This window comes from Physella acuta, unplaced genomic scaffold (genome assembly GCF_028476545.2).
Source record: "Physella acuta isolate Inbredline_101_S28 unplaced genomic scaffold, ASM2847654v3 ptg000127l, whole genome shotgun sequence".
NCBI classification, from domain to species: Eukaryota; Metazoa; Mollusca; class Gastropoda; family Physidae; genus Physella; species Physella acuta.
Window position 1 is genome coordinate 107,791 of NW_026731646.1, and position 24,710 is coordinate 132,500.

General features: G+C 34.6%; 1 protein-coding gene across 6 annotated transcripts in view; it reads right to left on the reverse strand.

Moving 5' to 3' along the window:
* Nucleotides 1-24,710, reverse strand: part of LOC131934994 (protein phosphatase methylesterase 1) — a 52,064-nt gene that overhangs the window by 7,365 nt on the left and 19,989 nt on the right. For all 6 annotated transcript variants that reach the window (XM_059291272.1, XM_059291273.1, XM_059291271.1 and 3 more), the window contains 8 exons: nucleotides 19,505-19,556; nucleotides 14,351-14,419; nucleotides 13,463-13,548; nucleotides 9,405-9,495; nucleotides 7,346-7,411; nucleotides 6,426-6,570; nucleotides 2,010-2,067; nucleotides 108-173 (listed from right to left, as the gene is read on the reverse strand). In XM_059291272.1, coding sequence (XP_059147255.1) covers nucleotides 108-173; nucleotides 2,010-2,067; nucleotides 6,426-6,570; nucleotides 7,346-7,411; nucleotides 9,405-9,495; nucleotides 13,463-13,548; nucleotides 14,351-14,419; nucleotides 19,505-19,556 — 633 coding nt within the window. The remainder of the gene's footprint in view (nucleotides 1-107; nucleotides 174-2,009; nucleotides 2,068-6,425; nucleotides 6,571-7,345; nucleotides 7,412-9,404; nucleotides 9,496-13,462; nucleotides 13,549-14,350; nucleotides 14,420-19,504; nucleotides 19,557-24,710) is intronic.

Below are 24,710 nucleotides of genomic sequence, written 5' to 3' on the forward strand. Positions count from 1 at the left end.
CATTTTAGTTATAACTTTTATATCAATAGTTTAACCAATACCCTGTGCAAGGGTTTTCTCCAACATAAAAGTATTTATTTAAAGTCATTTGATTAAGTAGATGTTACCTGCAAGTATGAGAATTTTTGGTGCTTCACAAGACAAAAACTTTTGTGATAGTCCTTCAAACCATCCTTAAAAAAAATAAAGAAAAGTCTATTTTCTAAAATTTAAAAGTTCTAAAACTAAAAAGTTTTCTTAAAACTATAAAATTTAAATCACAAATAAACCGGGAGTGATCTCCCCTAAACTTTCTCGAATATTCTTATATAACTTGGAATATAGACATGATTTTTAATTACTTAAACTTTTAAAAATAGAATAGAATCTCATAGAAAAAAGAATTGCCAAATGAACGCCCAAACAAAATGTGCATAATAGTGCGCAATATTATTAGTACTTTATAAATTTACATGCGTTTTTTGAGATATAGGCTTTTGAAAAATTCAAAGTAGAAAAAGTACCACTTCCGGTTATCGGAAATCGCTCAAAAGTTGATCAGGATCTACGATTTTGATAAAATACTTATATATGAAATTTCTCCAAACCAGCTGTAACGGTACTCATGTTATCATGTTTACACACAGACAGACAGACACACACACAGACAGACATACGGACAAGATTGCAAAATTATGTTTTTCCATATCAGTGATGTGTAAAAAGTCGAGATTTGTAAAAATCTCGATTTTTTTTTTTTTGCACGATTACAAGACTTTCTCTATACTTCGTATATACGAGAAAGTAAAAAAAGGTAACAAACCAGGATGATCTCCCCTGAACTTTATTGAATATTCTTATATAACACTACGGAGGATGGCACCTCAGGATATAGATATGATTTTTAATCCATTTTTAATTACTTAAACTTTTTAAAATAAAATAGAATCTCGTAGAAAAAAGAATTGCGCCCCGAGTGAAAGGCAAAAAATCTGTGTATAATAGTGCGGAATATTATTAGTACCTAATAAATTCACATGCGTTTTTTGAAAAATCAGAGGTAGCGTAAATTACTACTTCCGGTCAAAGGAAAATTACTGACATTTTGACAAAAAGCAGAGAATTAGATCTTTTACTTATAGGTGAAATTTCATTTATCTATCTAAAACAGTACTCAAGTTATAGGCTTTTGAAAAATTGAAAGTAGGATAAGTGCCACTTCCAGTTACAGGAAATAGCTGAAAAGTTGATACAGAACTACAAATTTGATGTAATACTTATATATAAAATTTCATCAACCTAGCTGTAATGGTACTTAAGTTATTGTGTTCACAGACACACATACACATACATACGGACAAGATTGCAAAATTATGTTTTTCCGACTCAGGGAGGTGTAAAACGATTTTTTTTTGCACGATTACAATACTTTCTCTATACTTTGTATACGAGAAAGTAAAAAGTACTGGAAATAATGGTTGGAAAAGGATACATTTTAAAAATGTACGTATTTTGAAATTCAAGTCATTTTTCAACTTGTATAGTTGTACTTTATTGTGACTACTAATCTTTGGGGTTGTTAGTACGCCCTACAAACTCTTCCTGCCCCACCCCCAACAATTGTCATTTCATATTAAGTTACTGCTGTTAAAAGCAGCAGTTAGGTTAGACAGGCATGTTAAATGTAGCAGAAAGAGGTAGAGAACAATTGAGTGCAGAGATCATGGGAGGATCTGATAAGTTTGATGAGAGAAAGTGGGTTCACTTTCAAGGATACTGTAAGGCCACACATCACAGAGCATGATTGAATACAGAGATAAGAGAACAGTAGCAGTAGAATGTGAGCAATATGGAGAAAAACAGTGTGACATTGGAGGTCTGTTGTTTTTTGTTATTTTTGGAACATACACATATTTATGGGGAAAGTATATTTGCTTAGAACTCAATAATGAGCATGTGGTTTTCACAAACTTAAATATTTCTGTCAAAAGGTTTTTTTAAAAAGGTATAGGCTTAAACAAATTGCCCACCTTGCCAAAACTTCTCTGTCTGAGATAAATCAATCCTCCAAGTGTAGCTATTCTGTTTCTGAAAAATATTAACTATTTTAAAATTTATTTATACTTAAACTTATCAAAATAGAATAGAATCTCACAGAAAAAAAAATTGCACAAAAATTGAACAGCAAACAATGTATATAAACATAACAATTAGTGTATAACTCAAAATTTGACAGAAGGCATCGAAATAGATCTTTTACTTATATGTGAAATTTCTTTTATCTACCTGTAACAGTATATAGGCTTTTGAATAAACAAAAGTAGAATAAGTTCCACTTCCGGTTACCAGAAATTGCTGATAATTTTATATAATACTTAGGAAATTTCATCAACCTAGTTGTGACAGTACTCAAGTTACCCTGTTCACAGACATACACACACAAAATTGCAAACCAATGTTTTTCCGACTCAGGGAGGTGATTTTAGATTTTTTTGCACCATTACAATACTTCAAACTCCGCCATTGTCTGGTCCCAAGTCCAGAATGAGAAAGGAGGAGGGCTTGGTTTTTTACCCACCATGTAAAAACAAAAACGCTACGGAAACAGATCTAAATCAAACCATCATGGGAGAGCAACCGAGGATTGAGGCAGCTTTGCCTGATATGACGAGTCTAGATGAAAGAACAAGAAATAATAGAAGCTATACAAAAAACAAAAAGCAATAAGGCTCCAGGAGAGGACAGAATCACTGCGGAGATGCTAAAGGCAGACCCAAAAATAGGTGCAGAAACTCTATCAGGGATCTTCAATAAAGTACGGAATGAAGAAAAAGTCCCAGATTCTTGGAAACTGGGAATCATTATCAAATTACCCAAAAAGGGCGACCTTAATGTTTGTGAGAACTGGAGAGGCATTAATCTTCTGTCAGTACCAGGAAAAATCTTCCGCAGAGTCTTATTACAAAGTGTAACAACATGAACTTCATTGTTGTTATTGTGGGTTCTTCAATATACTCACACGAGCAACAGTAGTTGTGAAACTATAACTTTATTTACACTTTATACACTACAGTGAAATGATGAATCCATAGTATTAGTAAATCCATAGATAAACAACTAGTATAATTTGGTATAAGTACAATCACAGTCACGAATCAAAGTGACGTAGTGACATCCTACATTCACAGTCACAGTCCAAACGCAAGCACCCCCGTTCACCTTTCGCTCTACCTTTTATACGGTCCATTCTCTCCCCTTACGTACATGAGCGATCTCACCCAAAAGCATGGGAAAATACATGACGAGTCGCTCAGACAGTCCTTCCGCTAGCCAGGTATTCTTCATTCATGCAACTTCATGTAAAACACAATATAATATAAACATACCTAATTATACAGTCTGTGACACAAAGAATGAGGAAAGGAATTGATGGGATCCTTCGTGAAGAACAAGCTGGCTTCAGGGCCAACAAGTCATGTAACGACCAAATATTTGTCTTGCGCACTATAGTGGAACAGTCCCTGGAGAGGAATTCGTCTCTCTACATCATTTCGAGAAAGCATTTGATAGCATCCACCATTATGGAAGATACTAGAGCTATATGGCTTTCCAGGAAAAGTCATAAACATACTTAAGGACAACCAATGCTGTGTGCGACATGAAAATCAGCAAAGTGAATGGTTCAAGGTAAAAACAGGAGTCAGACAGGGCTGTGTCATCTCACCTGTCATCTTTTTGGTGGAAATAGACTGGATTATGAGAAGAGCCACTGAGAATAAGCCAAGAGGAATTGTTTGGGAACTTACCAACCACCTAGAGGACTGTGGCTTTGCTGATGACTTGGCTTTACTCTCACATGCCCAAAAAGACATCAAAGCAAAAACCACAAAAATAAAAAAAATAAAGATAAACTCCGGAAAAACCAAGCTAATGAAAATAAAAACCAAAAGTGCTCTCAAGACCTTTGCGAATGGAGCAGAGCTAGAAGAGGTCGAAGACTTTAAGTACCTGGGCAGCTATATATCAGCAAATGGCAGCATGTAGAAAGAAATGGCCACCAGAATAGCAATGGCAGCATAAGCTTTCAACAGACTTGCTAAGATCTGGAAATCATCCTCACTGCAGCAGAGAACTAAAATAAGGATCTACAAGTCTAATGTACGATCTGTACTCCTCTATGCTGCAGAGTTATGGAAACTAAACAAGAAAGGAGAGAGCCGACTCAGAGGATTTGAAAGAAGATCCCTCCAACGTATTCTCAGAATAAAGTGGGACGACAAAGTCCCGAACAAGGAAATATGGCGAAGGACTAGACTAAACGACATTGTTTCAGAAGTTCGAATGAGGAGATGGAGATGGCTGGGCCATGTCCTACGCATGAGCAAAAGAAGACTCCCCAACATGGCGCTGAAGTGTAATCCGCCTGGAAAGCGAAAGACAGGAAGACCACTGGGAACATGGAGGAGAGAGATGGAAGAAGAAGTGCAGGCTACTGGTAAGACCTGGCATGAACTAAAGTGGCTTGCCCAAGACAGAGTGGAATGGCGGAGATTTGTTGTTGCCCTATACTCCACAGGGAGTGATGAGGATTAAGTAAGTACAATATTTCAACTATACCTCATATAAGAGAAAGTAATAAACAAAACCAAGTCACAGAAAACAATACTGAGAAGTAAATTGCATGATCAGTAAGGGTTAAAAAAAATGACAAAATACAGTTCATCCATGAGTTGACAGGGGGCAGAAATTGAAGTGGGGTAAGGTAACATGAGACTCTATGAATTAACCAGGAACCACTCTCAAGCAAAAACATTAATCTCAACAAATGAAGAATAAAAAGGTAAAAGAACAGAGAGACTGATGGGTCCATCAACAGAGAAGATTGTAAACCACATGGCATGAAAATCCACTGTATAGTTGCTGAACTATTTCCACTAACTTTTCAGGTACACCATAGTGTCTCAATAGATTCCTTATTGTTTGCCTATCCACACTATCAAAGGGCTTAAGTTCTCACAGGGTTCCTACACCAAAGTGAACTAAAAATTCCAGGAGTTTTTCAGGAGAAAAAACAAAATTTCAGGACATAATTTAGTGACTCACCCTGCGCTGAATGGAAGGAAGTTTGACATTTCTCAAATAGGAAGTGGTCTTTATAAAATGCTATGAAGCATAGCAGTTGTTATTTTTAAAAAGTAACTGTTTCTAAACCATTTGGTTGAGTTAAAGTAGATTCAATTTTGCGCCCCACCCCTGCCATTTATAATTAATTTATGGACCTCTCAAATACCTTTGAGACTTTCTCTCTGGTGTCCATTAAATTTTATTACAAAATTAGACCTCTATTCGATTCAAAATATACCAATAATAAATTTAAAAATTGACCTTATAATAAAAAAATGTAATTGTCTCTAAGATCTAGAATCTAGCTCTAGATTCTTATCATTTTATTTAGCAAATGAAATTAACTGAAATTAAAATAGATCGTATTACTAGAGTTAGATCTAGAATCTGCTACTTATATTAAATTTTAAAAGTAGTTGATATTTTTGTTGTAGAAGGCTTTAACAAATTACTTAGGTCTACTTACTATAATTACAGTAATATGAATCTGATACTGAATTGGGTAATCTATCGTTTTAGGTACGTAAAATCGCCCACGACTAGTAATGTGAAAAACAGGTGACTCCTTAAATTTTAATAATTATTTCACATTTTGAGGAGCATTTATGTTTTGAAAAATACAAAAATGTTTCCTTATTTCATTTATGTATCTGTTTTTAAACAATTGAATTAAAACTTTTCAGTAAAAAAAGAAGACTAGCGAGGTTTCCAACAGACGCAACCATGCTCATTTACTATAGCAGACATCTTGTTTCAGTTTGTTTTCATGTAAACTTATTGCAGATTCAGGGGAAGCCACTCTATTTTACAAATGGCTGCTGTTTATATAGTATAGCAAATCTTGCTCGCAAACACTGCTGTTTAAAGTTAATTTCTGGGCTATATTTATATGTTTAGCCATTGATTTAGGTTTTTATTCATTTATCTATAATATTTGACACAAATATATCACAGTATACTTGTTAAAGCCTTGACAATGAGGTAACTTTTTCGTACATTACTAGCCGCGGGCGATTTTACGTACCTAAAACGATAGATTACCCTGAATTGAGTTTAGTTAAATTTAGATTTTGTTATCCCCCTTTAGTTTTGAACCCGTTTAATTAATTTTTTGTCACTAATCAAACATCTAATTAAATTAAAAAATAAACAGACTTGTGGAACATATATGGAAAGTTTAAACAAAATTGCTGCATTAAAAGTGGGTCAAAATTGAGTTACAAGATTTGCAACAAACCCACAAACAAACAGATGTTGTGAACTAAATAAAAGCTTGTAAAAATAGTAGTCTATAAAGGGATGCTTTTTATAAGCATACTCACTGTCTGAGGATTAACTGGTACCTTGAAAACATTTGAGGAAGTTGATTCATTATTTCCTTCATCCTCCTGTTCCTCTGCTATTGTATCTGTAAAAGTTACTTGTTGATGCTCTAATTCTAATGTTCCTGTTTCATCACTGTTAGAACTGCAATATTTCATTACAGAAATTTTATTATCTTAATAAAAATCCATTTCAAAGACAGAATTAATTTATAATCTATATATATAATTCTCTTCTTCGAGCCGTTAGAAAACAAGCTGCAAACGCTCTCCCTACCTCCCCACCCCTACATGGTTTTAGTGAGCTGTGTTCACTCTAAATGTTTACAAGCAGAGCCAACGATTTTAAACGTAGGGGGGGGGGGAGGGGGGGGGGGGGGGAAGGAAGGGGGGGGAGGGGGTTATGGTCCTTAACGAGCTACTTATAGTGTTTTAAAGAAATATTTTCAGTGGCAGCGTTGGTACTGCCGAATTCACAAATTATGAATTATTGAAAATTAGAAACAACTAAATAGCGGCGTATGTTATGCCGCGGGCCGGCTCGTGTTATTTAATTCATTAAATAAAAAATATGATTATGCTAATATTTTCATTAAAATGCAACTGATTTTAGCACAATTATCTACAGATATTCTGGTTTTCTTTTAATACCCTTCTCCTCAAAAAAAAAAAAAGACATCAACATTAAATAAGATAAAATGTAGACAATTAAACCATTAGAAATGCTAACCTTACTTATGTGTGCAGGTATAATTAAAAACTGAACAATTGAAAGATAGTTGCACTGAAACACTGGACCGCTATTTTTGCTAAATCCAGAGATTGTACTTTTCTGTTTTCTACTGAAATCCAATTTTCCAGTTTAAAAGAAAATATACACTAAAATTGCTAAAATAGATGGTAATAAAATCAAGTCTTACCTTTTCAGCTGTCCAACCATAGAAACCCTAGCAGATTCTAAATTCATTATTTGTCCACTTCTTACTCTGTTAATATAATTATAATTAAATCTATAAATAATTTACAAGCAATGTATGTTCACAATTAAATACATGTATATGACACTGCCAAAGCCAGAAATCTCTGCCAAAGTGTGAACTAACTGGCTAAATCAGGAAGTGATTAATATCACTACACATTGACCAATGCACAATCTTTCATTAATTAGGAAAATTGGCCAGCCAGTTTGCTATAATGGCACAGAGTAAATATTCAAAGATAAAATAAGAAGGTTAAGGGCAGATGCTGTTGGTTTGTATACTGATATAATAATCACATTAGGCTCTTGTGGGGAAAAGTTGGAACTTTTGAATTAGACAGCAGTTTTTTATTGTTACACCTGCAGTGACTTGTTGAGCTTTTGTTGGAGCAATACATGATGTTTCGTAGCCCATAGATGCTACTGATAGCAGTTTCTTGTGCACTACGGATAACTTACTTCTCCAATACAGTAGTTTGAAACATCATGTTCTGTTCAAACATTTTACAAAGTCCCCTTGATGTTCCTGACAACTGCAAGGACACATGGTCACCATAAAGTTCCCTTTTTCAAACCTGACGGTCTATAGGGCAAGTGAAGTAGAGTTCACTTGTTTCTGTGACCTCTGCATATGAAGAGATAGTGTGTTCAGCACTATGCCCAGCCGCCTTTACTTTCCTTAACCTGAGTTAGGTACCCATCAGAGTTGGGTGCACTCAGGGACGGTCTACTGATTTGAACCCGGATTAGAGCTCGAGACTTACGGGTTAGCAGCCCAGCTCTCTACCGCTAGACCACTCCGTTACATTGGTCACCTTAAGCATGGTCAATTTCTGATAAATGGATGGGAAATTTTTCTCTAACTTATGGGTCAGAATTTTAACTTTTTAACATCTTGCCACCTTGAATTAACAAACTGCTGGGGCAGCTAACCACTTGTTCCTGATTTCTTGTTAATTATGACATGACTATCTCTCAACATCCAAGATATGGATTAAAAGTATTTGCTTCTGTTTTATTTGTTTGATCGAATGTATTTTGAGTCTAATGTAAAAAGGACAGAATGACAAGAGTAGAGGGACGGAGCATAGAATTGTGGCAAGACAGAGCTTTGTATTAGTCTAGTTGATGACTAGTAGCATTAAATAGATGGCTGTATAACAAATAGAAGTATTGTCCAGGATTATTCATATTAATTATTAGTATGCATGGAAATAATTCTGATACCATCCACTTCACTGAAGATAATTTAGTATAGTTTACATAGTTCAAGATCCCATTTCAGTGTCAATGTGAGAGCAGTCTGCTCTCATTCTTGGTATCTGTACCCATTTCCATAGTCTGACAACTAATTAAATGAGAGTTCTTTTTTTTAACTCAAAATTTAGATGGTATTTGTTCCGAAAAGTTTTTAGTTTAATCTCAGTTGCATGTGTGATGTTCTGACTTATGAGCCGTACTTGTTGATGCTAAACACATTACTTTTAAACATTCTTAATTTGGTAGATAGGGTTATCTTTCCATTTTCAAATAATTAGTATTTACAGATAAATAGTATTAATTTTCAAAACAATCACTATTGGTTCAAATAGAATTACAAGAAAAAAAGTTCAGGAAAGTTCTCATCAATAATGCTTTTTGGGATTAGAGCCTTAGTCCACACATCTTGAATACTCAAAACTTTATTTGCCACTGACCATTTGCGCTGTCAGTTATTTATTGATATAGTTCCATTTTTAGAGAAGTGTGTAAAACAAATATGTGCAACATTTTGCTATTCAACCAAAAAAATTAATTAAAAATATACATCAAGATGTTATAATATAACAAAATGCTACTGATATTTAGGCCTAATGTGCCAACATGATACCCCTAACACATAAAACAAACAAAAGATAATGTTTTAAATGTTATGTTTGTTTACCTAAAGCATATAAAGTATTATCTGACATTAATAAAATTTTTAAAGATGAATTTTAAGACATAATAAGTTAACCTACGCCCATTCAATAGCCTTCTCAATTGTCTCAAATGATTTAGGTCTTCCCCTTAGAAATGACTGCATACTTGCCAAAGCCTCCAAGGCAGTACCTTAAAAATAAAAACGTGTTAAAAATATTGGAGGTATTGAAATAAAAATTTATAAAACACGTTTTAGTAACAAACTTTTATATAATTACTAGCGTGCCCGTCCCTGCGGCAATGCGCGGGGAGAGAAGTAAGTCTGGCGAAATATATAAGAAGGGTTTTATTTATGCGTTCATCATCATCATTCCTTTGTGGCCCCTGGAGAGCAAAGGGCTGCAACCACACATCTCCATCAGACTCGGTTTTGGGCTGCCCCCTTTATCTGTGCCCATGTGAACCCAGCTGTTTTCACCTCTTCTTCAACCGATCTTCTCCATGTCTTCCTTGGCCAGCCCACCCTCCTTTTTCCCTGGTGATTCCTGTCCAAAGCATGCTTTGCGATGTTTTCTTTTTCTTTTCTTAATGTGTGTCCGTTCCATCCCCATTTTCGGGCCTTGATATCTGTCTCTATTTGCTGTTGCTTTAAAGTTCGCCACAGGTCTCTGTTTGATATTTTGTCTGGCCATCTTATTTTAAGTATATGTCGTAAGCATTTGTTTACGAATGCCTGAAGCTTATCAGTATTTGTCTTCGTGACCCTCCAAGTCTCCGAGCCATAGAGCAGCACTGCCTTGACATTTGTGTTGAAAATCCTAATTTTGATCCGGAGTGACAGGGCCGTGGACCTCCACATCGGGCGCAGTGAGTTGAAGGCACATCTAGCCTTGTTGATACGGCATTTTATGTCCTCGTCTGCTCCCCCGTCCTTATTGATCACGCTTCCCAGATATGTGAATGTATTTGTTTCACGTAAATCTTCTCCATTTAGCTGTATGGGCAGGTCCTGGCTGTTATTGATTCTGATGACCTCTGTTTTATTTTTATTGATTTTTAGTACAACTTTGGAGGCTTCTTCAGATAGCCGATTTTGTTTGGCTTGCGTATATTGATGCTTGTGAGATAGTAGGCAGATGTCATCGGCAGAATCAAGATCCTCCAGCCTTTTGGTGAAACTCCACTGGATTCCTGTGTCGTTTTTTGTGGTTTTCAGCATGATCCAGTTGATTACCATCAAGAATATCATTGGCGATAGCATACATCCCTGTCTTACTCCCGTCGTCACCGTGAATGGTTTTGTTAGTTTTCCCTTGTGTATTATTACCTGACTGGTGGAGTCTTCATATAGTTTCTGTGTGATAGATATAAATTTTTGGGGTATTCCATAGTAGCTCATTAGCTTCCAGATAAAATCTCTATTCACACTGTCAAACGCCTTTCCGAAGTCGACAAAAGTCATGTATAGGGGGATTGCCACTCGAGGGACTGTTCAATAATGATGCGTAGCGTGGCAATGTGGTCAGTACATGACCTGTCTTGGTGGCAATGTGGTCAGTACATGACCTGTCTTGACAAAAACCAGCATGTTTTTGTCACAGCTTTTTGTCCAAGCCATCTCTAAGTCTCTCTAGGATGATTCTTGTCAGCACCTTACTTGGAACTGAAAGAAGCATTATCCCTCTCCAGTTGTTGCATTGTGTCAGGTTACCCTTCTTTGGCAGTTTTATCAGGTATCCCAGTTTCCAGTCAGATGGGATTATTTCTTCTCAAATCTGCTTAAGTAGAGGATGCAGTATGTCTGCTGATATGGCTGGGTCTGCTTTTGAGTAATTTCCGTTGACCGGAAGTAGTAATTTATACTATTTCCGATTTCTAAAAAAAAAAAACTAATATGAATTTATAAAGTACTAATATTCCACACTATTATACAAATATTGTTTACTTGGTGCGGAATTCTTTTTTTTTTACGAGATTCTATTCTATTTTTAAAAGTTTAAGTAATTAAAATTTGATTAAAATTATTTCTATATCCTGAGTTGCCATCCCCCGTAGTGTTATATAAGAATATTTGAGAAAGTTTAGGGGAGATCACTCCCGCTTTATTACTTTCTCGTTTACAAAGTATAGAGGAAGTAATGTAATCATGAAAGAAAAAATAAAAAGCGAGATTTTTAAAAACCTCAAAGTTTTACATGCTCAAGAGTCGGACAAACTTAAGTTTAGCAATTTTATCTGTATGTCTGTGTGTGTTTCTGTCAGTCTGTGAACACAATAACTTGAGTACCTTTACAGTTAGGTTGATGAAATTTCATATTTAACTATTATATCAAATTTGTAGTTCTGTATCCACTTGACAGCAAATTCCACTAAATGGAAACTTATTCTACTTTCGGTTTTTCAAAAGCCTATACCTTTTTCTGATAGACATATACACATACATATATATATATATATATATATATATATATATATATATATATATAATACTAGCCGTCCCGGCCAGGCCCTGCTCTGGCTTCTGTGAAAAACCCTTCTGTTAAAGACCATCACCTGTGTGTTTAGTAATCATCATAAACCATGCATTGCCCACCCAAACCACAACCAACCAAAACCAAAACAACAAAACGCAAACATAACGCTAACACAATTACAAATACAAACGAAAACAAAAACCTAATAACAAACCCAACCACAACCACAAACACCAATACAAACACAAAGAAAAAACAAACAAAAAAGCAAACGAAAACAAAAACCTAACAACAAACCCAACCACAACCACAAACACCAATACCAACCAATAACAACACACAAAAAAACGAAAAAGCAAACGAAAACAAACCAAATCCAAACGCAAAACCAACCAAAACACAAATACAAACCCAAAAAAAAAAAACACAAACAAAAACGAAAAAAGAAAGAACAAAAACGAACCAAATCAAACCGCAACCACTAACGCAAACCCAACGGAATCACCTGTTTTAGCTTAATAAACGACTATAGTACCCCAACTTATTCATAGTCTTTTGCACTCACTTAAACGAACGTGCCTGTTTCAATTTAATGAACAATTTTAATACTCCAAGCTTATCCGTAAAATACCTACAACATTTGCACTTGATCAATCCCCGCTAATTATGTAATTATTTTTTTCCCCAACACCAAATAATAAAAAGTAAATTCTTTTCCACTAATGCAATGTTTTATAAAGGGAAGTAATTGTGTTTTCCTAATTTATCAAAGGGAAGTGAGTGCTAAAGGACTAAATATAAATAATATATATATATATATATTGATATATATATATATATATATATATATATTGATATATATCAGGGGTCGGCAACCTTTTGAAGCGGAAGAGCCAAAAGTTACAATTTTCAAAATTTCCCTGGTTTTAAAGAGCCACTAACATTTTTTAAATTTCAAATATATTATTTTTTTATTAAGATTATTAGTATTTGTGCAAGGAGCTGAAGAGCCGCATCTTGACATCAAAAGAGCCCCATGCGGCTCGTGAGCCGCACGTTGCCGACCCCTGATATATATATATATATATGTGAAATTTCATTTATAAGTAAAAGATCTATTTCTCTGTTTTCTTCAAATTTTATGTAATTTCAGGTGACTGGAAGTAGTACTTTTAGCTCTTTCTGATTTCTCAAAAAACGCATATTAAATTTATTTTTAAGTTGCTTCCTCTGTATATTGTCCGTCACTTGCGGAAAATTTCGAACAAAATATCGAACATTTCCACCTGACCGAGTAATTTTATACTTTTCATATTGTGACATAAAATGTTACTTAATTAGATGATTAATTAACCTTTTGAAAATTAATTAAATTTTTCTTTATTAAGTACTAATGTTCTGCACTATAATACACACATTGTTTGCTGTTGATTTGGTGCACATTTCTTTTTTCAACGAGGTTCTATTCTACTTTTAAAAATTGAAGTATTTAAAAGTTGATTTTAAAAATTGCACAAAAAAACATTTTAATAACAAGCTTTTAAGTAATACTGCACTAAGAAGGGGAAAATAAATTATTTTCTTTTAGCCTATATATTATAATACTCAACTATTTAAATAAATGAAAATTGTGCGTCACAATAACATGTATTTGATACTTTTACTAATATTGATAAACTTACCTTCCACTACATCAATCACTGCAAGACCAACAAGATTACCAATAAGGTTTCTTACAGCAGTATGTACAGCAATGGCACCTCCCATACTAAAATTAAAAAAAACAAGTAGCACTGAAATTTTTGTATAGATATACAAGATGCTAATTAAAAATACTGCATCCATTTCACCTAAAATTATATTTTCTAATAATTGTCAAGGGTTGATTAAAGAGTACTGATCACAACTGCATTGGTTTAAGTTCATTCTTATTTTAATTAATAGCAGGTAGTACCTTGCTAGGAAACATTTTCCAATTTTTTCCAGAGAAATACTATTTCTTGACTGAGTATAAGACTTTTCTATTGAAATAAATAAGACAATGTCTACTACTGTCTGCCTACTTAACTTTAAAATTCTAAAATTTGTCTATTACTATCATTATGATTAATAATGTATGTAATTTGTATCCACTTCAAGACCTCACACAAATAATAATTAGTTATATAATTGAGCAAAGCCAATGAAAAGAAGTGAAATCAAACAAGAACACCAAACCTAAGAGTATAGGAGAGATTAGGAGAACAGTGTTGATTCAAATTTATCCTTACAGAAGGATTAACTATGGAGCAATGGCATCAGCGTAAGAAATAATAGTGGGCCAGCTTGATGGCACTTGCATTAACCAGTTTATAAGACGAATACATCAGCATACTACTTACAGTGAAAAAAGGCAAAACCAACGTTGAATAGTTCAGATGCTATTCACATAAGAAGAGTTAGTAAGTACATCAGTTTTCAAACATAAATATTTGGTACTTTGCATCATGCCATCTGCTGGTACTATTAAAAATATAACCAACTACTTCATATAAATACACCTTTTTTAAATATAAATTTGGTACATTTACCTATGGCCTACAAGTATGATAGGTGGAAATTCTTCTTTGTACAGACTTGTAATTATATTTGCAACATCACTGAAATTTTAAAATGTGATGAAATAATGAATAAACTCCATTTCTGAATTAGAAGTTAATAAATCATGAAAAATATAAAGTGCATCAATGAAACAAACTTTAAAAAGAGTATGTAGGTAGTAAAGCTCCTATTTACACACAGCGATCCATTGGGCAGATTAAGTAAAATTCATGTTTCTTGACCTGAGCTTATAAAAGGGATAGTGTGGTCAGCACAGTGCACCGCCAAACGACCCAGGACAAAACTACCCTGTCACAGACATGCCTACCCCTGTCAGCCAAAAGTAGGAACAGTCATGCCTAAAAAGAGGAATTTGTAGCCAAAAAGAGGAACTTAAGCGTGGACGCTACTTTACTAAGTCAAAAACAAACAAAAAATTAATTAAAAATTACTCTAATGATATTAGTTAGGCTTCTAGTCATATATATTAACTAGTCTCTAGGCTACATTTACATACTGCTTAATGTGAGGTTACATTTAAAAAAAAAGTTAACCAGTAACCTGAGACCCCCCCCCCCCCCCCCATAAAAACATTAGCTTTGACTTAACATTATTGATTTGATTATTTATGCCTTGCTATGTTCTAGGCTATATAAATAACAAATGCTGAAGGCTTCATCATATGTAATATATATTATATGTTAAGAGCAAAGACCCTTGATCTACCTAGTAAAAGTCCTAGACCTAGTTACTTCTTACCAAGTTTTTCATAATAGTAGTTACTAGTTAAGTTACAACTTACAAGATAAGATCAGTGTTCACTATTTCAGTATCTACTAGTAGATCTAGTTACAATTCTAGATCTATAGTAGTAGATATACTACTAGCTAGATCTAGTATTAGATGATACTTGTAAATATTGTAAGTAAACTAGGAAACAGAAACGTATTCCAAAGGGAGAAAATCGCTTTACCCTGCCTTTTTAAAAATTTACTTTATTACCTTTCGTTATTAATTATTTTTTTCAAAAAAATCAGAACAAACTGAGTCAAAATCGGAATGACGGAACAAATTATTTTTTAGGTGAAAAAGCGGGATGGTTCAGATTTTGGCGGGACGGTAGGCATGTCTGCTGTCAATATGACTCCATCAAATCGACCCCCGACAAAACAACCCAGTCAAAATAGCCCCCTCAAAAATGCCTCGACATATTGACTCCCAACAAAATGGCTTCCGACATATTGGCTCCAGACAAATGGGCTCCCAACACATTGGCTCCCGACCTTTGGCTCCTGACAAATGGGTTCCCGACATATGTATTGTATGACCACTATTGGCATAAAAGTTAAAAGTAACCATTTTGTCCTACCTCTGTTACTGCTATAACCTCTTTTAAAAATATCAAATAACTGATTCATGAATCAACAGCAATTCACAAAAAAAATCGAGCCCTTAACATCTAAATTCCACCAATTATAAAAGTCTGATAATGTAAAATTTACAACAGTGAAGATCTGTTGCTTAAAAGCGAGCACACAACTTTAAATATTTGAGATATATGATGTTTAAAGGATAAGAACATATTGCAGGTAAATGTACAATTTGTACCTCTCTCCCCAAACACTGAGTTGGAACAGCCTACAATCGACTCTTTTGATGGAAGTCATAGCTAAGTGACCCTTAAATTTAAAACATTATTTCTTACGAGCCGGCCCGCGGCATAACATACGCCGCTATTTAGTTGTTTCTAATTTTCAATAATTCATAATTTGTGAATTCGACAGTACCAACGCTGACACTGAAAATATTTCTTTAAAACACTATAAGTAGCTCGTTAAGGACCATAACCCCCCCCCCCCCTTCCTTCCCTCCCCCCCTCCTCCTCCCCCCCCTACGTTTAAAATCGTTGGCTTTGCTTGTAAACATTTAGAGTGAACACAGCTCACTAAAACCATGTAGGGGTGGGGAGGTAGGGAGAGCGTTTGCAGCTTGTTTTCTAACGGCTCGAAGAAGAGAATTATATATATAGATACTAGATAAAATAATATTAAAAAAAGGCCTATCAAACAAGAGATGAATACGTTGTATTACTTTAAAGTGTTCGCTAAGCTAACTCTAAAGAGTATTGATGAAGTTGGGAGTCGCAATAACAGAAGTCATTTTGTCGAGAGCCTAAATGACAAGAGCCTATTATTCGGGAGCCTTGTTGATTGGAGCCCTTTTGTCTGGGCCTTATGTGAAGGGGTCTATTTGTTGTCGGCACTGGGTCGATTTTACGGGGCTCGTTTTGGCAGGGCCATTTTGACACTGCATGGGTCAGCAGTACGCCCAGGTGCCTTCACTTTTCCTAACAAAAGTCAAACCACCAGAGCTGGGTGGACTCTGGGACATCATAAGCAAGATCCGAACTCAAGATATTCAGGCTAGCAGCCAAATGCTCTACCATTTGACTCGAGATATATATATATATATATATATATATATATATATATATATATATATATATATATATATATATATATATATATATATATATATACTAGCTGTATTCGACTTGGCATATATATATATATATATATATATATATATATATATATATATATATATATATATATATATACTAGCTGTATACCCATTCCCCCCAATGGGTAATCCTTTTTAAATGTGCCAAAAAAAAAAAGAAAAGAACATAACTAAACACAAAAACAAACAAAAAAGAAAACGCAAACACAATGCAAACACAAACGTAAAATTAAAAAAAACAACACAAAAGTAAACACAAACACAATGGAAACACAAAAGAAACCGCACTATGGCGCCTATGTTAGTTTTAAGGAGCCAGGGGCCCTACCCGGAGCCTCTGCGGTAGTGTAATCCGGGGCTCCCGAGACGCCCCTCTAAGTCCTTTACACATGGGCGGACACCGAAGTGTGTTCTACCTCATTTTTTCGGTGAGTGATTAATGTACACTGAAGGATTTCATGTGGTAGTGTAGATAAACCCGTGTCCCGATATTTACAATCTAAGCGCAGACATTGTTTACATTTAAATAACCCAGTTTTAGAAAAAAGGTCACATATCTAAGAATATATGATTGGTAACGCACTTATGAAACGCTTCTTATATATTTCGTCAGACTTTCTTCTATCCCTGCGAAGGGATGGGCACGCTAGTCTATCTATATAAAAAGCAATGTATATGTGTCTGTTTGTTTGTCTGTCTTTTATACCTTACTACACCTTTCATCTGATCGCAATGAAACTTTGGGAAGTTGTTGAGAATACTCCTGCTGAGGTTTCTGCGGAATTTTTTTCTTCAAATTCGCAGGGGTGGCGCACTGGCAGGACATGATTTGTTTTTCTCTATATATAGTATACAAAAATAAAAGTCGATTGCGGTTTGACAGCGTTCATCCTATTGCTGTTTAACTTTGTGTAGTTGATATGAACACTCCACAAGAGGTTTCAACAAAAAAATAATTTAAGATAATTTAATTAATATAGTTATTTAGTATGCAGTTCACATCATACAGCAAAGAAATATAAGAATTTTTTCAAGTATTAAAGTATACTGTTAATTAGTTTTGGATCTTGTGGTTCATTGAGCAGATAAAGAAACTTTAGACTTTTGGAATAGTGTTCATGCGCTCCAACCTCACCATGCTGTCGTACCAACATGTATTAAATGGGTTAGATAATCAAATAAAAATAAACTGGGAGTGATCTCCCCTAAACTTTCTCGAATATTCTAATATAAAATTACGAGGGATGGCAACTCAGGACATAGATCCATTTTAAATTATTTAAACTTTTTATAATAGAATAGAATCTCGTAAAAAAATAGAGTTGCACACCAAGTGAAAAGTTTCCCTTTCAAACCTGACGGTCTATGGGGCAAGTGAAGTAGAGTTCACTTGTTTCTGTGACCTCGGCATATGAAGAGATATTGTGGTCAGCACTATGCCCAGCCGCCTTTACTTTCCCTAACAGGAGTTAGGTACCCATCATAGTTGGGTGGACTCAGGGGCGGTCTACTGACTTGAACTCGGATTCGAACTCGAGACTAGCGGGTTAGCAGTCCAGCTCTCTACCGCTAGACCACTCCGTCCCACACCAATTGAACGCCTAATAAAATGTGTATAAAAGTGCGGGATATTATTAGTACTTTATAAATTTACATGCATTTTTTGAGAAATCGGAAATAGCGTAAATTAGTACTTCCGTTCAATGGAAAGAACTCAAAATTTGACAGAAGGTAGAGAATTAGATTTTTTAACTACGTGTGAAATTTCATACATCTATCTAAAATAGTACGCAACTTATAGGCTTTTGAAAAATTCAAAGTAGAAAAAGTACCACTTCCGGTTATCGGAAATCGCTCAAAAGTTGATCAGGATCTACAATTTTGATAAAATACGTATATATGAAATTTCATCAACCTAGCTGTAACGGTACTCAAGTTATCGTGTTTACGCACAGACAGACACACAGACATACGGACAGAATTGCAAAGTCCAGTTTTTAAGACTCGATAACGCATAAAACGCCAAAACATTTATATATTTGTATTTATAATTTTTGCCTGATTAAAATAAGTCCTCTATACTCTGGATGTGATGAAGGACTGAGGAGTAAAACGGTGAAAACTGTCCAAATTTCATGTTATTTTTGTGCACGATTACAATACTTTCTCTATACTTCGTATATACGAGAAAGTAAAAAAGAAAAATTCTTGCTTTTTAATGATTAAAATCTTGATTTTACATCGAAAAAGGTGGTTTTATATTAGCAATAATATTAAGTATTGTATAAGTGCAGGGTAATACTTAAATCTATATACAAAATACAGATTGTCATTTATTCAAATATCTCATGTAGAAAAAAAGTGGAGTTGTTAAAATTTATACGTATTGCACTAAACAATTATCTGTAGATATCATTATTAAATTAAAAGCATTGGTTGCAAAATTAAAAAAAAATTTTTTAAGAGCAACAAACATTTTTTTTTTATAAATAAAGAAACATGTTTCCAATTAATTATAATGAGGATTTTAAATAACTTTTTAGTATTTTGATTTATAAAGATATAAGAGCCCTAATAACTGCTTAATGTGTACAGACAGATGAATTACAAATCTACTTTACCTGGACATTTGCTCAGCACTTAAATTAGAATCATCTGATGTTGTGCTATCACCTGTAACAATAAAACTAAAATTAAATGTGTACTATTGATACTCATTTAGTATGTTATAATTTTACATTTCTATGTAACTTTTATAAATACACAGTAAAGTAATAAGCAGTGTTTCTTTCAGACTTTTCTCTGGGGGTGAGGGGGGGGAAGGGGATGATGACGTATATCTATTTTCCATATAAAAATTCTATTTTGTTCAGGGAGGGAGGTAGACTTTCTTATTCTGGCGGGGGGGAGGGGGGGGGGGGGGCGCGGCACTAATCCTTCCCCCCCCCCCCCTTGAAGAAATGCCTGGAAGAAACTCTGGCAATAAGATATGTTAAGGGTCATATAATAACATGAAAAGTTTTAAAAGCAGAATTCTTGTACCGCCATGTCATCCCCCCCCCCCCCCCCCCCCCCCCCCCCCCCCAGGAGTAAAAAAATTCTGGAAGAAATAGTTTAAAACACAAACATGAATAGCTAACTGTTTCTCTCTCTCTCAAATGGACAAAATAAAAACTCGACTTTATCGCCATTGTGTAATATTTTTAAAATGTTGATTTTTGTATTAAAATCAAAATAGATGTTTAGAAAACTCAATATTGATCGTTTTCAAACTAAATTATCATTTATCATCATTAAAATTATTATTTTAATTGACCTAATGGGCAAAGAACAACAGGGCCTGGACTGTGTGTATATCTGTATATATATATATGTGTATTTATATATATGTATATACATATATATATGTGTGTGTATATGTGTATATACATATATCTATATGCCTGTATATATGCCTGTATATATGTATATATATATATATATATATATATATATATATATATATATATATATATAAATATATATATATATATATATATATATATATATATATATATATATATATATATATATATACATAGTCTATATCTAATATATAAAGCTCAATTCTATATGTAACATGTAATAAGTTTGTTTGTCGTGGACATACTTCGATGGATTTAAGTGTTAGATTATTATAGTGCTCATGGTCTAAATTTATGAGTTAAAAAATTACTATTGAAAGTCTTTAAAAACAATTTTCATTTTATATACTTAGAATAATAATTTTCAATTATGAACATTACATAAAATTTTTAAAAAGTGTATCAACGTTTATAAAATTTCTAAAATTGTGTCTGAAATGTATTGACTACACAGTTACTTCCCTTTAAAAAACCATTAAATCGGGGGAAGAAAGAATTTACTTTTTATTACTTTGTTTTGGTGTTAAGAAAAAAAATAATTACATAATTAGCGGGGATTGATTAAGTGCAATGTCGTTGGTATTTTTAATACTGCCTTTTATTTATTCTATACACTGAACATACTGTTCACTAATTATTTTTTTATATATATGTTTATTTCTTTCCATTTACAGATAAGCTTGAAGTATTATAATTTTGTTCACTAAATTGAAACAGGCGCATCCGCCGGCGCCCCTGTGCGGTTCGATTTGGCGCCCTGGGCTATCATGTGAGCGCTATGTTTTAAACAGTGCGATAGACTATGGATAAGAAAGGTTACTATAGTCTTTAAGTGAATCAAATCCGGGTGTCCTCCGGACCCCGACAGGGTGCTATTTGGCGCCCCGGGCCTTCCCGTGTACGCTGTAGTACCTACGTTCGCGTAAGTGAGTTCAAAAGACTATGAATAAGTTGGGTACTATAGTCGTTTACTAAGTTGAATCAGGCGGTTACGCCGCACGTCGTCATTGTGCGACTTGGCGCCCCAGGCTAGACTGTGGACACTTTGAGTTTATCTTTGCGTTTGTGTTTTCTTCGTGTTTTAGTTTGGGTTTGCGTTTGTGGTTGTGTTTGGATTTGGGTTAGTTTTCGTTTGCTTTTTTTCTTCTTTGCGTTTGTGTTTTCTTTGTGTTTGCGTTTGTTTTTGTGTTTTTGTTTGTGTTTGCGTTTGTGTTATGTTTGTGTTTTTTTTGTGTGTTTTGGTTTTGTTTGGTTGTGGTTGGGTTTGTTTTCGGTTGCTTTTTTGTTTGCGTTAGTGTTTGTCTTTTCTTTGTGTTTGTGGTTGGGTTTGTCTTTGCGTTTGTTTTTGTGTTTTCGTTTGTGTTTGTTTTGTGTTATTGTTGTGTTTGCGTTTTTTGTGTGTTTTGGTTAGTTGTGGTTAGGGTGGGCAATGCCGGATAAATGCTGAATACTAAACACACAAGTTATGGTCCTTTACAGATACGTTTTTCAGAGATGCCAGTGCAGGGCCTGGCCGGGACGGCTAGTATGTATATATATAAACGTGTGTGTGTATATATATGCAGTGGCGTAGCCAGGATCGTCTCATGAGGGGGGAGGGGTTCAAATTTTTTCCATCATTATATATATATCATTATATATATATATATATATATATATATATATTAGCTTATACCCATGATTCGCCACGGTGTGGATATGGATTTAACCTCAGAGTTTACCGCGCTGTGCACTGGTGCGGGCCCCCATATAAAACTTGCAAGGAATTGTTTAATGACATTTTAAAAAAATTAGTAAATGTGAATTGTATAGGGAGATATTGAGCAATGCTTTATTTCCATTGTTTGTAAACTCACTACCCTCCTGCTATCTTGAATATTAATAAAAATTGCTGCTACAATTTAATTTTATTGCAAAATATTTAAGGTTATAAAATTGTAACAAATTTTTGAAAGACATGATTCCCGCTACATTTTATAAATAATCCATACTTTGTCGTATTAAATTTCGTTATGGTTTGTGCGTGTGAGGGGGGGGGGGGGGGGGGAGGAGGAAAGGGGTATGCAATACTAAACATTTATATAGAGGCAATGTGGTCTAAGGAGGTGTTACGTAATGTAACTTAATGAGGTAGGAGGACGACATTAATCCCCTCATGTTAATTACGCCTGAGTCATTTCACTATTGTCATTATCCTTGGATAACACCCTGTCAATTAACCCACCTCCAAGAATCCTACTCCAGCCCAAAATCTGCAGTAAAACATTACCTATCGTCTGACAATTACCAAAATGTTAGGGTAATGGCGACGGTAAAGATAGAACATAATAGAAAATAGAAACAGGGTGAAGGTTCAGTTTATGCTTTTTTTGGAACAAGGGCAGCGATTGGGATATGGCTATGGTGAAATACATGTATTGTTATTGGTTTACTTGTCTCTAAAGGCAGATAAAGATGTGGGGTGGTAACTGAGAGGAGGTAATTGATCTGGGGGCTTACGACTGGGAAGGGGTTTTGGTCTGTACATCCTAGACCTGGGTAAAAGCATGTCACATTATTTTAAAAATTAGGTTTAATTTTAGTTATATGCATATTAATTACATTCTTAAAACTTTAGTTAGGTTTAATCTTCTAGTTGATTCTGTACATATTATTTAACATTTAATAGGTACTTGTGGCTTTTATTGTTGTAATTGATAATCAGTATGTTGTTTGTGTGCTTTTACAGGTCAGCTGTAGGTTAGATTAGAATACGCTAAAATAGTCCAGAACACAGGGGAGAGCCGTGTGTGAGTTGAGTTAACCCGGGGTGATTAGGTATAGTTATCCAAAGGTTGGGTGGGGTATAAAAGCTGGAGTGAACGATTGTAAGGGACTGGTTGGTAGCTGCAAGGGGCGAAGGCTTGTGGTGTAATGGTGAAAAGGACAAATTAAATCAAGGTTTGAACAGTGCCTTGAAACGTGTTCCTAGTTAAACGCAACATGTGCAACGTTTTTCGAAACCTCTTATATTTTTAAATTTAATTTTTTCTGTTTACATCCATATTACACCATGAAATTGTTAGCAATGGCGGTGTAAAACACTTTGTAAAAAACATATCTGCGTTCACATTTAAATTTAGACATGGCTACAAATGGCTTGAGCATAATACATATATATATATATATATATATATATATATATATATATATATATATATATATATATATATATATATATATATATATAAAGCAATGTATGTGTGTGTGTCTGTGTGTGTGTCTTTTATGCATAACCACACCTCTTATCACATCGCCGTTGAACTTTGGGAAGTTGTTGAGAATATTCCTGGGGAGGTTTCTGCGGAAAAAAAAAATTTCAATTTCGCAGGGGTGGCGCCCCGGCAGGGCGCGATTCGTTTTCTCTGTATACGATATATAAAAATAAAAAGTCGATTTTGATTTGACATCGTTCATCTGATAGCCATGAGACTTTGGGGAGTTCATAATAACACTCTAAGGAAGGGTTCTGTAAAAAAAAAATTTTAATTTCGCAAGGCCGGCGCCACGGGAGGGTGCGATTTTCCTCTATATACGGTATATAAAAAATAATAAAAGTGAATTGCGGTGACACTGTTCATCTGATAGGCATGAAACTTTGAGGAGTTCATTATAAAACTCTAGGGAAGGGTTCTATAAAAAATCATTTTTAATTACGCAAGGGCGGCGCCACGGGAGGGTGCGATATTTCTCTATGTGCTGTATATAAAAATACTGTAAACAAATAATTTTTAATTTCATAAGGGCGGAGCCACGGGAGTGTGCGATTTTTCTCAATATACGGTATATAAAAGTAAAAGTCGATTTTGGTTGGACACTCTTAATCCGATAGCCATGAGACTTTGGGGAGTTAATTATAACACTCTAGGGAAGGGTTCTGTAAACAAATAATTTTTAATTTCGCAAGGGCGGCGCCACAGGAGGGTGCGATTTTTCTCTATATACGGTATATAAAAATAAAAGTCGATTTTGGTTTGGCATCGTTCATCCGATAGCCATGAGACTTTAGGGACTTGATTAGGACACTCCGGGAAGGGTTCAGTCAAAAATCATTTTTAATTTTGCAAGGGCGGCGCAACAGGAAGGTGCAATTTTCTCTATATATGGTATATAAAAATAAACATCGATTGCGGTTTCACGGCGTTCATCCGATCGCCATCAAACTTTGGGGAGTTGATTAGAACACTCCAGGGAAGGTTTCTGTAAAAAAACCTCCTTTTTTAATTTCGCAAGGGCGGCGCCACGGGAGGTTGCGATTTTTCTCTATATACGATTTATAAAAATATAAGTCTATTTGCGGTTTCACACCGTTCATCTGTGTACCATGAAACTTTGGGGAGATGATTAGATCACTCAATGGTAGGGTTCTGCAAAAAAAATATTT